Raw genomic sequence first — 15554 nt, 5'->3', positions numbered from 1 at the left:
TCCTTTAGCTGAATGTTTCTGTGACACCTCTATTAACCGCCTTAGCTTTGATTACACCGTAGGCCCAGTATCTGAACTGACATACACGGTAATCCCATCAACATTCATAATGCTAATGTTAGAAAAGCACACTTGTGATGAGAGTAAATGAATAGTGAACGCAGCGTGCTTTTCAACCTCCTGAATGAGGAATGAAGGAGAAAATGAGGCAGCAAATCGTGAAAATGATTGGCAAATGAAGGGAAGCCTGAGTATCTCATGAAGACAGATTCACGTGTGGATGTAGAGCTTGAGTTTGTCACTATAACTGCAGCTACAGGAGCAATGAGAGGTAAGAAATGTACACCAGTGAAACATTTATATGAGGCCCCGGATGATTCCCTGATATCAATCCTTCACAACACCTCTGGGATGAACTCAGAGAGAGGAGGATCCACCCATCAACCTTGGGAAGTTGCAGGAAGTGCTAATATCTGCAAACTCAGCAGGATGCTACATGTCTCCCACTGAGTCACTGTCACAACATGTCGCAGCTGTTATCAGGGCCAAAGGTGCACAGCACTGAACAGAGGTTTCTTCTGTTGCGGCACTGAGAGTATTGCTCTCGAGTGATCTTAGACTCCTGCTGGTAAATGGCGCTGTTGTCACCGCGAGATACATTCAGGCACACAACCTAAGTACAGCAGGAGTCAGAGGGATGAGGACTAAGTCTTGTATATGACAAAACAATCTCACCTGAAGCTCAATTTGGTTTCCAAAGGATGAGTTCTAGTCTATTCTACTCAAAAGTCCATTCCTCAATGTATTTGAATGTAATTAAATACAATTTTAATGTATGGTGTTGTATTGTCAGTGCAAAGTATTGATAACTATTACTTTACAGCTTTATAACTCACATTGTTTTATTTTTAGACTCTCTTGTAACACTTGAAACACTTGAATGAGTCATATGGGAGAGGTTGTGGTAGAAAGGGTTTCTAAAACATGGTTAACATTGTGAAACTGTCTATTAAAACCCAGAGCATTATGTTTTCCCAAACCTAACCAAGTAGTTTTGTTAGTTGTGCCTAAACCAGACTTAAAACTGAATAATGTGAATAATGATCATTTAAGAAAAGGTAATAAGTCAACTTATATGTAAATATCACCTTCTGATGTCACACAGGATTCAAATCTCACTCTTGAGGACAGTCCTGTGCTTGAACCACTATTTCACCACAACATCATCCCAGTGCAGACTTTTGCTCTTCATACCGTCTCACCTGACTTCCTAAAGCCTTTCTGCTATAGCAGCATTTATGAAGGATTTAGAAGGCTACCTGGTGTGTGGCACTTCCAACAACTTGTGCCTTCTTTTACACCATTTTTTAATGGTGCAAAAAACAGCGTTCGGTGACTAATGGGTGTTCCATAAGGGTGTTAATAGCTGAACTTTCTTACTAATTCTTCTTAAAAACACATACTCAAATTGAGTGTTTGTTTGCTATTAAGTTTTATTTGTTGTTGTATTATCCATAGAGATGAAGGCAGAGGATCAGGTAATCAGAGAACTGACACCCCATTCAAATAAATTGATCATTAGTTTTAAACTGTAAGCATCTGATCTTCATTTCCTATTTTGCACATCTTAAGTGAACATTGGAACTGCTGTGGACATAAACATCTGGTTGTATGTCTCCACCAACCACTTGTTGGAAATATGGCCACAATCTTCTGCTGCTTAGTCACAGTGTTGAATAAAGGTGTTTTTGCAGAGCATTATGATGTCACAGTGAAGTTGACCTTTGACCATTTAGATATAAAATGTCACCCCTTCATTTTATTAGACATTTGTGTTAAAATGTCGTAATTAATTCTATGATCTACAGTTTTGAGAGGTCACGGTGACTGTGACCTTCGACCACCAAATTCTCCTCAGTTCATGAGTGCAAGTGAACGTTTTTACAAGAAATTCCTTCCAGGTGTTCCTGAAGATTGGGACGGACGTGAGGTCAGTGAACTTGACCTTTGATCCTTGAGTCCAAGTGAATGTTGCACCATATTCCCCTGCGGTGTTCTTGGGATATCACGGAAAACCCGACAACATAAGGTTATGGTCCAGTAATGTGGCGAGCACAGTGGCTCAACTCTATGAACAGTGTACAGTGAGACAGCAAACTGACATTGAAATCAACTCTGGGATTTTGCATCAGTGCACAGTAAATTCCCCATATATTTTCTATGTGAAAACATCTGCTCCTGCACTGAACCTGTACACGGTACTTAACACCACAAGAGTCAGTTTTTCACAATTTTTATTCCAAAAATTAGCTTACAAGCTGAAATTCTGTCCTTTCAGTAATTAAGCCGCAATTACTATGAAAAAACCTCGAGTAGGTTGGTCAGATCAGGTAAAAGAATACGGAAAAAAATATCAGCACAACAGGCTGATATATATATATATATATATAGATAGATAGATAAATAGATAGATATATACACACACACACACACGACTCAAAAGTGGCAACAAATGTAAACAAAACAGAAAAGCATTATGTAACATTGTGATTAAACTTGTATAAAGCAGAGGAGAGACGGTGACAAAAGGAAAAACCTGATAAAAAAAAAAACAAAAAAACTGAATGTTGTGATTAGTTTGAAAATGACGTAAATCATATGCTGTGGCCTTCAGTCACCAGATCTCAACCCAGGCTGAACACCTATGAGAGACTTGGACTCCACTACCATCATCAAAACACCAAATGAGGGAATGTTTTGGAAGAATAGTGATCATCCTCCAGCAGTTACAGAAACATGTAGAATCGATATTAAGGGTAATTGAAGCTGCTCTGGTGGTTAACACCTTACTAAGACACCCTATGTTGGTTTTTAATTTAATTAGTCACCGACTGTATGTATACACGACTTCCACTGAGAGCCATAAAGCTCAATGCAAGAGAACCATCATATTGTACAGGCACATAATTCATTAAGAGCAGGAAATTGAATCAAATTCACTTTCTCTCAGGTGCTTTTGGGCAAAGCCATATGTATCCCATCAGCGGTACCCAGGAGCACCTACTGTCATTTTTATGTTGCAGTTGTGATCAGTTATGACAAAAGTGTGACAACAGACCGGAAACAACGCGGACAGAAGATTAAAATATCATGATCCATGAGAACCATGATCATTAACACTGTCAATCAACAAGTATAAAAGACACAGTCAGGCAGAGAACACAGTCATTAAATAATTATTAACTTGACTGCTCTCCACCATAATAGCTCAACATACTTGTGCTCTCTAGACATTTATGATGATGCTTCACGTGTTCTGTTGCTCAATCAGTGCAACCATAAAGACATTAATTCCTGAGGACATTACATAAATAAGGCACATCTTCAAGGATTAAGACATCAATAAGGTCTATTGAACATCACTCGCTATGAGAAACATTCAACTTGTCTTGAGATGTGTGTAGGTAAACAGCAGTCTGTACACGTAGTATACAGGACAGCAAACACTTTTTGCATTTAAATACTTTATCAACCCTCCGTGTAGAGCTGAAAGAAACATTTTCAGTCATACAAAAAAAAAAAAAAACAACTCAATACAAGTTGTAATTTTGGAGTTAACTAGGCAGATAATTCAGCCTGGTTTAACTTCACAAGATCCTGCATTTCCTAATCAGGGTTAGCAGTAACATGCTCTTACTGAATCGGCAGAACCAGCAGTGTCAGCAAAATACGCACTTTGTGCAAACTTTTTTTTTTTTTTTTTTGGGCTGAATAGATTCACTACTCAACATACCACCACTATGGGTGGAAAGCTTTGTGCTTTGCTACTCCACTGGACAGCACGGGACAAGGGAGAAGCTTTCACAGAGCGACGACTTCATGCCATAAGATTCATGAGACATCATTACTCATTCTTTCTCTCATGACAGCCTGCAGACCACTATGGGTGGCAGCCTTGTGTGATGCTTACTGGACAACACACAAGCTTAGACCTGAAACCAAACATGATATTAATGAGACACACTTTCTCTGCAGTATGAACGTTTTGGCAAAATAGATTCATGACTGGCTGAAACAGCACTACAGATCGTAAGCCCTGTGCGATGCCACTCCAACCAGTATCGGATGGAAGGACCTCACAACGTAAATACTATATTAAGAATGCATCATTTCAGACGGAGTTCACCTCTATTTGATTCTCATAGATGTAATGATCATTGACAATAGCTCTGTCCCTGATATTCTCAGCTGTTCGCCTCTGATTCAGATCAATTAATGCACTCAGCAGGTAATTTAAGCTAGCTTCTCTGCCCACTTTCTCCAACCAAATGTTCAGCAACTCATGGACCCTGTCTTCGTAGTGAAGGTTCTCTTTGCTTTTGATCACATTGTCGTTAAGCCCAAGGTGACGGAAGAATTTCTTGTGGTAGTCGACCTCCAATTCTTCTTCGAAGTAGTCAAAGCATTTCCTCAGAGAATCTTCACCTGCAAACAAAGACAAACCTTCATTCAAGCACCTGGACCACAATCTGGCATGAACATTTTTTATGAACATTTGAAACCTGTGCATAAGTAAATGCCTTTAAAATAAAATAAAAGCCTGACTGAATAACAAAGCGGGGGCTGCAACAGCAACTTTCTAATGTTTGTATTTTTGGATTGTTTGTGTGTGTGCAGCTGGGTTGTCTGTTTGTGCTTTGTTTGTGACCTGCTGCCTAAAATTGCCCCTTGAGGGACAAATAAAGTAGTAGTACTGATTTGAATGGAATGGAGTGTTGCATCATGAAAAACTAAGGCTGAATGTCCACTGTCTTTATTAACTAAGTGTTTCTCTGTATTACACTGATCCATCTGAGAATCATAAGGATGGGTGTGACTTTTCAGAGAAAGAGTACAAAAAAAAATAAAAAACACACATTACCTTTCAGAGGAACTAGTTTGGGAAATTGCCATTCTTCCTATAAGACAAAGAAGGGAGGCAATCATTAATACTCCAACAAGTCAATTGTCAGTCTTGGTGAACACAACTCATCTCTTATTCAATTACTTGCTTGTCCAAAAGCCACATGCTCCCTGCTGATCGGGCAGCTGCTCCACTGAGCTGAATCGAAAATAGGTTTTTCTGCCAGGCAGATTTCTCATAATGCAAACATGTACTTCAGGTTTGAATGGAAAGAATGCAGGCCAATCAGGATTTGAGTGAAGCAACTCTGTCGATGTTAATCTTTAACAGGTGCAACAAGGAGCATGTGACTCATCAACCTCAGTTTCTAACAATCAAAACCACTCTGAACTGTTTACAGTAGCTGTGTCACACACAAGACGGCATCTTTCACGATGCTAAATACACTGAATCAAATGAGTTTATTTCCAAAGCTGTCCGTCACTGGCTTTAACACTGCTCTCCGTTGCTGAGAGCATGACTCCAGTGGGGAGGTTTTGTTCCAAAACAGGCTGAAGAGACTGGAGAGCGAATTTGGAGAGTTACTGGTTTTGGTACTTAACTACAGCCACTGTGATTCAGAGCAACTGGGACTATGAAAATCTTAACAGTCTTTCTGTGAATATCAATATTCACAGTTTCTGTGAGGCCAGAATGGATAATGTAATAAAAATAAAATGGGGTTTTGTGTAACAAATACATTTTCAGCCCATGTAATTATAAGAGAATCTCATTAACAACTAGTGCAGGACTCAAACTGCATCACATGACACACTGAAAACAGTGTTGATCAAATTAGGTTTTAAATAAGTTAGTGTTGGTCACCAGAGTTTAGTGCATCTCATCCGTCCTAATGCATGTGATATTTTAATAAGGCAGCTGTGTGTAACACTTTTCATGCGAGCATGTCATAAGGAGCAAAGTGGGGAAACTGGGAGGAGCAGGACAACCAGACCAGTAACTAGAAGCTGAGTTAAGATAGCAAAGCATTACACAACAGAAACAAACAAGAGCGAGGAGTAAGCAGGTGAGAAGGGAAGAAGCAAGGATGGAGATGAGCTGCTGCTCTCACCCTCCTGTTGGGCTGCCTGGGGACCACAGCACTGACTTGGGGGGGAGGTACGGGGAAGGCAGAGGAAGGCAGGCTGGTTAGGCTGTGCTGGGAGTTACTGGCTGAGCTGTTGAGGCTTTCGCACAGCACTTTACGTTCATCCTCCGTGCCGGCTGAGGATTTAGGTCTCACCAGTTGCCAGCTTGGCTTTTTGGTTTCTCCAGTCTTCCTTTCCTCAGTGGGAAAGTTAGCAGGATAACGCTGGGGCGGATTAGGAACATGTTCAAACAAATCTAAACAAACAACTCACTAATTAAATCTATGAAATCTTAGCAAAACTTAAATTTTGTTCTAAGTTTGTGCTACATTTATTCCACTGCTCTGTACTCTGTCGTTAATCCTACAGTAATGCCAAAAGTATTAGAAGTGACTCACCTGTCCAGCTTTGCCGTCGGGTCTCTGAGAGTCTGAAGAAAGGATGGAGGAGAGGATTATGCAACTTTAAGAAATTCCCTAAAGTCAAAACTATAGACCTCTGTGTGATTTGGATTTCCCTTCCTGGGTAAATCAACTCTGAATAACAAAGGGCAGACATTTGCTGCTGCATTTGCTATCAGCGGATTCTAACATTGATTGCAGCTGCACCTCTGGCCACACCAGTCAGTGGTGTCAGAGCAGGGGATTTTCACAGGTCGTGTCTGGAACCTGGCCGAGCCTGTGCGTGTTTGTGCTGGACTGGGTACAGTTTAGCTACAGCCTGGTAAACAGCAGAGACTGGGGCAAACATCTTCACGGCAAATCCAAATGGAAAGGTATTTTACTGTGCGTGCCAACAACAGAGCAGTCCAGCTTCAAGTCTGGTCTGGACGATGATGACATGAGCACTGGCTCATTTATGTTATCTACATTTTATCCTGCTACACCTTACTCCAGCATCGTCAGCTAATGTCAGCACATCGTCGGCCACGCCGCCTGCTGCTGTGAGTTCATCAGCTGGAACGATCATACCTGCCATTTGAAGTCTAGTTAAACTGGTTCCTTTGACCACAACACTACAAAAGCATGCGGCACACTGACGGGGAGTCGTGGAGCACAGCCAATGGGTGTCAAAGACAAACCCTGCTGTGACATCAGTGTTCGCTTTTCATCCTCAACCATTCAGCGCACGGATTATTTCTCTTTGATGCTCACGGCGAATTAAGTAATTACAGTCTTACTCATCTAATCAGACTCAGACACATTTGAATAGGAAACTTCTACCTGAAAAGCTCTGACAGTTTGCCCATTGTTGTGTATTAGCCAAATCACGCTGGCCCTGTGGGCTAATCCATGGCTGTCAAATGCAAATGAGAAGCCAGAGCTTGGTGACGTGTCTCACTGGACAACAACAAGTGGATGAAAACTATTAGTGAATGCTGCTCAACCAAATTCAGCTAATGTTATGTCTCTAGAAGGAAGAGATACATAAAAACCAAGCAGCAACCTCAAACATGAAGCCAACACTACACTTACAGCAGAAACAAACATGTTTACAGCCTGGTTCAAAAAAACAGTTTGTCTCTATAGTTCATTTCCTCCTTCCTGACAACTGTATAGGGGGTGAAGTTTTATATAATTCACCTGTTTACATTTTATTAGGTCTTAAAGTTATATAATTGAGGGCGTGGCTTCTTTGAGTGACATCTGGGTGAGCCTATGGTTGCCACAAACCAGCATGCAAAATAAAGTCGCAGATTAAGATCTGTCAAAGAAATAACAGTGTGCTCAACGCTAGACCAAAAGATGTTAGAGAGCACAGAGCTCAAACATCTGGATCATGTACTTGAGCTCTTTATATAGTTCATTATATATCTATAATGTTTCTTTACATGTGCAAAGCTTTAAAACTCAAACTGGAACCATTTAGAGCTGAAACAAATGGTTGACTAATCAACTAGTCAATTGACAGAGTTGATTGACTAATTGATCAATCAAATTTGTGAGCGTTCCACCCTCTCAGTTTTGAGGATTTGCTACTTGTTAATAAAGTTAAATAAATAAAGCTCTGTGGTGTGCTCATGCACTTGTTTAATCTGAGCCTGAGCCTGGAGAAAGTACCGGCCCTGTGGAAGACCTCCTGTGTGGTCCCGGTACCTAAAACCCAGCGCCCCAAGGAGCCTGACCACCTCAGGCCTGTTGTCTTGACCTCTCACCTGATGAAGACTTTGGAGAGGATCATCCTGAGTCACGTGAGACCCCTGGTGAGCACACAGCTGGACCCCCTGCAGTTTGCTTACCGGCCTAGTGTTAGGGTGGACGATGCAGTGATCTACCTACTGCATAGATCACCGCTACAGCTGGAGGACAGTGGGAGCACTGTGAGGGTCATGTTTTTTGACTTTGAGTGCTTTCAACACGATCCTGCCGCCACTGCTCAGAGTGAAGTTGGAAAGTGTGGGATTGGACCATTACCTGGCTGCATGGATGATAGACTACCTCACCAACAGACCACAGTACGTGAGGCTTCGTCACAGTGTGTCTGATGTGGTGCTCTGCAGTACAGGTGCCCCCCAGGGTGCTCTCCCCTTTTCTCTTCACCCTGTACACCTCGGACTTCACACACAACACCACACACTGCCACGTCCAGAAGTTCTCTGACGACACAGCCACTGTTGGGTGTGTTTCGGAGGGAAATGAACTGGAATACAGGACAGTCATCAGGGACTTTGTCAGCTGGAGCAAGATCAACCAGCTTCAGCTTAACGCCAGCAAAACAAAGGAGATGATTGTGAACCCCAGGCGGAAGACATCCCACTTCACACCAGTGAACATCCAGGGACTGGACATCGAGGTGGTGGAGAACTACAAGTTCCTGGGGGTTCACCTCAACAACAAACTGGACTGGTACACCAACACCCACGCTCTCTACAAGAAGGGTCAGAGTCGCCTTCACCTGCTGAGGAGACTGAGGTCCTTTGGTGTGTGTGGGGCTCTCCTCAGGATCTTCTATGACTCTGTGGTGGCCTTAGCCATCTACTTGGCTGTGGTCTGCTGGAGAGGGGGCAGCACTGACAGGGATAGGCAGAGGCTCAACAAACTGATCCGGAAAGCGAGCTCTGTCCTGGGCTGCCCCCTAGACTCCATTGAGGAAGTAGGTGACAGGAGGATGTTAGCTAAGCTGACATCCATCATGAACAATAACTCTCACCCTCTGCATGACACTGTAGGGTCTCCGAGCAGCTTCTTCAGCAGCAGACTTTTACATCCTCGCTGTAAGAAGGAGAGGTTCCGCAGGTCCTTCATTCCAGCAGCTGTCAGACTCCACAACTCCTGCTCTTCCTGACCATGTGCAAACTTGCACTTTGTCATGTACATATCGTGTGTATTGTGTATATTGTATTTATTAGTGTATATTTGGTATATTTCCATAGATGTTTATTCTATAGATGTTTATTTTTCTGCTGTGGTAAATGAATTTCCAAGTTGTGGGATAAATAAAGTTAATCTAAAGTGAAGATTTATAGGTTTGGGTTGTTTAGGAAAAAGATGACATCATCTCGGGGGTTTTGATGGGAATTTTTCACAATTGTTGGCCTTTTATTAGATAAACGATTAAATCAAGAAAATAATCTTCAGATCAATAAATAATGAAAATAAACGTTAGTTGCAGATCTATTAACTAATTAAAGCACAAATTATGGCTCATGCGCCTAGGTTTTATTCTGTAGGTGCCCTGAACCCCTTCAGCCATCATCTGTATCCTTTACAGGGTCGACGGGTCGGAGTCCATCACAGAGCTCACAGAAAAGCAGTGTATCAAACAGAAACTTTAAACAGTGATACACACCTTACATCTCAGGTGTGGCCAGCAGTGCAACGTGCTGCAGTTTCCTGACTTATGCAATTCAGTTGTACGTGTTTGTGTTCTGAAGTGTCTTAATGGATGTATCAGTGCCCAGAAAGGTGTACCTGAACTTAAGACTATCATTGGAGTTAAAGATAAGGCTTCATTATGACACTGAATTAGAAAAGGAACATTAAGTTTTTTTTTTTAAGCCCTTAGCAAGTCAAATGTGGGCTGTTAGAGATGAAAACCTGTTGTGTGGTACTGAAAGGTGTAATTTCCTTTAATATCAAAACCTTTGTCAGGTCTTCATTTCCTGACTGCACCTGTTCATGTTATTGTTTGAATCAGTGTCTGCTGATAGAGCCAGGACAGAAACCCGACTTGAGCCTTTTCTATGGTATTCTCAATGCTTTTAAAATGATTATAAAAAAAAAATTTAAAAAAAAAAGGTTTATCATAAGAAACAGTTTGTTCTTATGCTGTTTATCTATTTACAAACTTGGATAGTGAGACTTTCAATGTGTTTTTATGTTTTATATTATCTAGACTCATTTTTCTGTTTGCACATACCTGTTGCTTTGTTTCTCTTCTTCCAACAGCAAACTGCTCCCAGGATAATGAGCCCACTAGCCAGGAGTGTGAGTGGCACCACTATTGCTGCATTTGCTGATTGGGGAAGATAAACAGTGGTATGATGGTATTAATATGGACATGAGCTGTTTAGTGACTGTGGAGCCACGTTTGATGTACATTTCTTCTCTAGAATTGCACATATTTCAATATGATATATTTGGTGGGTGCAGATAATATGACTTATTGTTCTAAAGTTACAAATATCACACTGAGTGACTGATAGAGACTGAATGTGTGTTTCTGTGCTAAACAGACAAACTGCATTTCTGTAGCTAGCACAAAAAAGCTTTGTTAATCTCAATTTTAGAGTCAATCATTTCAAGTTTGAGTTTTGACATTGAAGCATATAAATATGTCCAACCAGACCACAAATTAAAAACACTTATCCAGATCACGTTTATAATTATGTGTAATTACAAACCAATTTGCAAAAACCAAACTGGTTCATCACTCGACTTTCTACCTTCAAACAAGAAAATGTAGCATATCATTTTCTGGAGTAACATACAAGTCAGGCTTGTCATCACTGATGACTGGTGTCTTTATGTTTTTCAGAAGGCACGACTCTGTATTGTACCTCGGGAAGTGCCAGAGCTGGACTGGATTTTCTTGCACTCTGTGTTGGTGGTAGAGGTGCAGTTCCTCACCATCTCTTCATCTTTCTCACAACTAGTTTGGAGGGAGGCAAAGAGATTGAAGGTGAGAAGGAATTAAAATGAGGAAGGCTGTCTCAGAAACAACTGAGAAATGAGCTTCTCCCATCACGAATGAATGAACCAAGCACCGGCTGTGTTCCTTTCAGTTTGCATGGACTCACCTTGAACATTTCTTGCACACTTCGCATGCCTGGTCAGGAGCACAGAATTTCCCTGATTTGCACCGACATTCAGTGTTATGAGTTTGATTACATTCAGTTACCATTTCCTGATCTGAGAAAGCAAGAGAAAAAGACCTTCGTAAGGCCGAGTCGACGCTCAGAGCAATTTGAAAAGGTTAAACATTGATTCCTCTTGTACAGTCATTTCAATCGATAGTGTGAAGATGTCAAGTAGAATTACCTGAGCGACACCGTGTGCACTTGAAACACATGTTCAGCCCATTGCTGTGCTCAGTGTATGTGTCCCCATGCTCGCATTCTTCACACCTCCCCTTCTCTCGTGTTCCGGTGCAGGGTGATTCCACACGTGTACCTAACACACACACACAAACATACACACAAAAACATAAAAATCTTTTTTTTTATTTTTTTTTTTAAATACACTTTAATTGAGCTTCCAAATTCAACTGAACCTGTCACTGAAGCTAAATAATAACCTATCACGCCATGCTCAACCTGCTTCATAGCCCCTCTGATGGATTTCTGATTGGAGCTGATGACAGAACTCCAGTCTCTGTGGACTAAATCAAGTGTTGCTCCATGTGGCTTACCAGCTGGACAGTTTAGACAGCAGATGTTGCCGTGCTGATACTCCAGGCTGGCTGAGCAGGGGACATCCCGCTGGGTTCTGCTACCTCTCAAGTCAAGTCCAGAGCGTGGAAATGCATCCGTGGGTTTGGAGCTCAACATCAAGATGAAAATAACCTAAATAGATGACGACACATTAAAAAAATTCAACATTAATAAAATCTGAAATTTTATAGACGAAACCATGAATCAAGAAACTTACTCACAGACTAATGAAAATTATCCTTAGTTGCAGCCCTAACTAATTACTACTTTGACACAACAGTCTATGAGCTTAGCTTCTCAAGTGTTATTCGGTTTTATTTAATTGTAAATTGAATGTTTGAGATTTGGACTGATGGAATAATGCAAATTACTTTAAAAAAAAAAAGTCTTGGACTCTGGGAATGGATGGACATTTTTCTTTTTTTTTTAGCATTTATGACATTTTATAGCTTAAACACATAATCATAAGATTAATTGATAATGAAAATATTTGCAGCCATTAGCATTTTTCATTTGATAAAAAAAAAAAAAAAAGTGACACACATCCCTTTTGACATTAATAAATAATTACCAAATTTGATTTTTTTTTATATGGCAGGCATCAATAGCTCGATTTTTGTTGTTTCTTCTTGTGTATCATTCATACCAGTATACTTTTATATATCTTTCGGAAATCTAAAGTCCTCTCATAGGAAATGACCTGTTTACAAAAGGGATACTTATCTTAAGTTCTAATACTTGAGAAAGGAAGTAGGAGTCATTGTTCTACATCAGTTTCCTCGTTTTATTTGGAATATGATTAAGATGATGCAACAGTTCACATGACTGTGTCTCACCAATGAAATGCACCTCTCATCAGGCCACAAAAAAAAAAAAAAAAAAAGGTTAGAGCTGAACAGGTGGATGAGGGGATTTCTCTCACACCTATGTAAAGTCAGACTTCGGAGCAGCCTGATGCAGGTAGTATTGAGGAAATCAGACAGCCACTGTAAGCTGATGAAAGAATGTCATATTAAACCGGTCTCATAGTAAAACAATAAATTGCATAATTACATCATCTGAACACAAACATCATGTCACAGTCAGTACCTGGCCAGCTTGAAGGAATAACCAAATAAGGCAATTGAACAGACCAGATTGCTGCCCACACCCATATTTCTCAACATTTGCCAATCTGCCCTCCTTGCTCAGAGTCACATGCAGCGGCATCTCCCTTGCAAGCATGGACACACTTGCCGCACGCACGCATGCGCGCACACGCACGCACACACACACACACACACACACACACACACACACACACACACACACTCCAAAGCATACTGGCGCACCTACTTTGCTGTGCATGTACAGGCATTTCACTTATCCTGTCTTTTTCATTAAATAAAATGGCGCGCTCAGAACATTTCTGATTGCTGTATAAATAAGTTAAACACCGCTGAAAAAGTTTGTATGACTTCTAGCTTGAAGGGAAAAATCATACAAACCTCCATTCAAAAAAAAAAAAACTGAACGTGAACATTTTTAAACGAGGCAGAATACATAAGACACAAATACTAAAATAGAAATGACATTTTCTGAATCTTTAGGAGCCACACTTCACTTCATTCTGATTAAATTCTAACTTTCTCTGGTAGTTTACACTGTCACTTCCGCTCGCCCCTCACGCATAGCTACAGGAGAGATGCTGTGTAATAAAAAGCTAATCAGATATAAAAGACGTACATTTTCTCTAAATCAATCTGTTTGGCGTCTCACTACCGCGCCGAATTAAACACAGGTTACTAACAACTAACAATACATTTTCTTCTCCTGAACTTAAGACATGTATTTGTACAAATTTAAAAGACCACTTCAAATTCACAAAATCTTAAACCGAGACTGGGCCACACATCAGGAAGACCAGCCGGCACAGTTGGACTTATAAATGTTTCATTCCACGTTCAATTGTTAATTCACCACGCGCTGTCAAACCCGGAAATGTCTGAGTAGGTCAATGAGGTGCATAGAGGGGAAAAAGAGCTTCAATGAACGAGTCACATTAGTTGTGACTTCTTTTGTTTGTTTGTTTTAAGACTATGAGGAATTTCGCACCAGCGTGAATCGACTCTGACAGACACGTGAGACATTCTGCGAAGAGGCTTGTGTTGAGCCAATATCGGAAAACCCCAATACCCAGTACTGACTTGAAAATTTTTACACAACTTCACTGTTCAGCCATTAAAACAGAATATAGCTCATCTGAGAAAAAACTTTCTGCATAAACAAACAACAAATGGCTAATGATGGAAGTCCAGATGCGCTCGGTGGTTATTACTCATCACAACCATTTATGAACTCCTTTCACTTTCAGGAAATCTTCATTTAAAAGTTAGTCCACACAACAGTCTTTTAATATCTGCTTTACTCCTACACAGTGTCAGTAGCTGGGATCAGAGCAAAAGACAACTTTAGTGCGCTGTGATAGTTAAAGTAAACTGAAAAATAAAACTTACCGCATATTTAAAGTCGATCATGTTTCCAATGTTTACAATCCACACTTTTAAATAGAGTCATTCCAGACGTGATTTACAACAAAGTGCTTTCACAGGCACCGCTCGTGCTTCTTTCTTTAAGTTCAAGGCAGGTGTGTCGACTTGAGCTGATGACTTACCGGTATATGGTGTGGCCCCGCCCACCCCGTCTCCCAGAATCATGAAACCTGAGAAAAAACAAGACCTGTGGGAGTAAACAATCAGATCTTTACTCAAGTAATAGGGCCACGACAACAAATAAATGCTCTCTTTTACAAGTAAAAGTCCTGCTTTTAAAAAAGGTCAAATAACAGAAAAAAACTGCAAAATGTAGAAGTAAATGCAGAAAAATGGCTGATGATGGTTAATGGTTAATTTTTTTTTTTTTTTAAACAACACATGCTGACCAAAGTGCTTGAGAGATATGACAATTACGATCAAATAAAAAATAACCTTTAATAATTTAGTACAGTGGTTCACAACCTGTGGTCTGATGAAATGATAAATAAATATGAGGAAATAAAAAGTAGACTATATCAATTTGAAATGTCGTGGAGTAAAGTAACATGCAATGGAATTTCCTCTATTAAAGTACAAGTACCTCAATATTACATGTATGTACAGTGCTTGTTTAAATGAGTCTACTTATGTACTTTTCACTTCTGGCTTTGTAATAAAAGTGAAACACATTAAGGATTCCAGAGTGGATTATGTTTTTAATGTGATATTTTAAAGTTAATTTAAAAGTGATATTTAGGTGGCAAAATACAGTTTTATCACAGGGTGTAACTCCTGCACAGTAATGCTGTATGGGAATTGTGACTTAAGACTGATTCATTTCAGGAAACAAGCACACACTGTTGTGGCTAAAGTTGAGTCATATCGATACATGTGGATGTGAGCCACATACAGGAATAGTGAGTAAGATAAATAATTGTATATTAACATATTCTAATGTTAGTTTTATTTTGGACTTACTATAATCTTTTAGATAAAACTTATTTGCAATCATTTTGACTATCTCTGGCAGATGAGCTTTATCCTCAAGCCTTTTGGGGAGTTTTTTCATGAGAGCATGGATTTGATTTGGGACTGCAGCTGATAGTGCCCAGTGCATGCTGCATTCTACATATTGCATA

The 15554-nt window shown here is 40.3% G+C and overlaps 1 protein-coding gene across 3 annotated transcripts; it reads right to left on the bottom strand.

The window, feature by feature from the left end:
- Positions 1-1475: 1475 nt before the first annotated feature.
- On the bottom strand, positions 1476-14537 carry hdr (hematopoietic death receptor). Of its 3 annotated transcripts, none has more exons than XM_023397791.2 (10): positions 14398-14537; positions 11881-12034; positions 11511-11642; positions 11270-11381; positions 11030-11121; positions 10390-10485; positions 6429-6460; positions 6015-6254; positions 4922-4958; positions 1476-4485 (listed from the first exon to the last, which is right to left on the bottom strand). In XM_023397791.2, the coding sequence occupies exons 1-10, from the start codon at positions 14416-14418 to the stop codon at positions 4172-4174; spliced, it is 1230 nt and encodes a 409-aa protein (XP_023253559.1). In that variant the 5' UTR covers positions 14419-14537; the 3' UTR covers positions 1476-4171. The 3 variants fall into 3 exon arrangements, with proteins under 3 accessions (XP_023253559.1, XP_023253560.1, XP_023253561.1); XM_023397792.2 differs by having other exon boundaries at positions 6186-6254; XM_023397793.2 differs by lacking the exon at positions 6015-6254.
- Positions 14538-15554: the final 1017 nt, after the last annotated feature.

The sequence above is a fragment of the Seriola lalandi genome, unplaced genomic scaffold (assembly GCF_002814215.2).
Source record: "Seriola lalandi dorsalis isolate HSWRI2012SDOR001 ecotype SW California unplaced genomic scaffold, Sedor1 jcf7180002054883, whole genome shotgun sequence".
Classification (NCBI taxonomy): domain Eukaryota; kingdom Metazoa; phylum Chordata; class Actinopteri; order Carangiformes; family Carangidae; genus Seriola; species Seriola lalandi.
This window is presented reverse-complemented; position numbering and strand designations above follow the sequence as displayed.

Excerpts from the sequence above, each read along its gene's own strand:
- hdr (XM_023397791.2), bottom strand. The coding sequence starts at position 14,418 with ATGATCGACTTTAAATATGCG. Across the intron at positions 6,255-6,428 it reads CCGACGGCAAAGCTGGACAG|CGTTATCCTGCTAACTTTCC; the intron begins GTGAGTCACTTC and ends AATCCGCCCCAG. Across the intron at positions 4,959-6,014 it reads CCAGGCAGCCCAACAGGAGG|GAAGAATGGCAATTTCCCAA; the intron begins GTGAGAGCAGCA and ends TTTGTCTTATAG.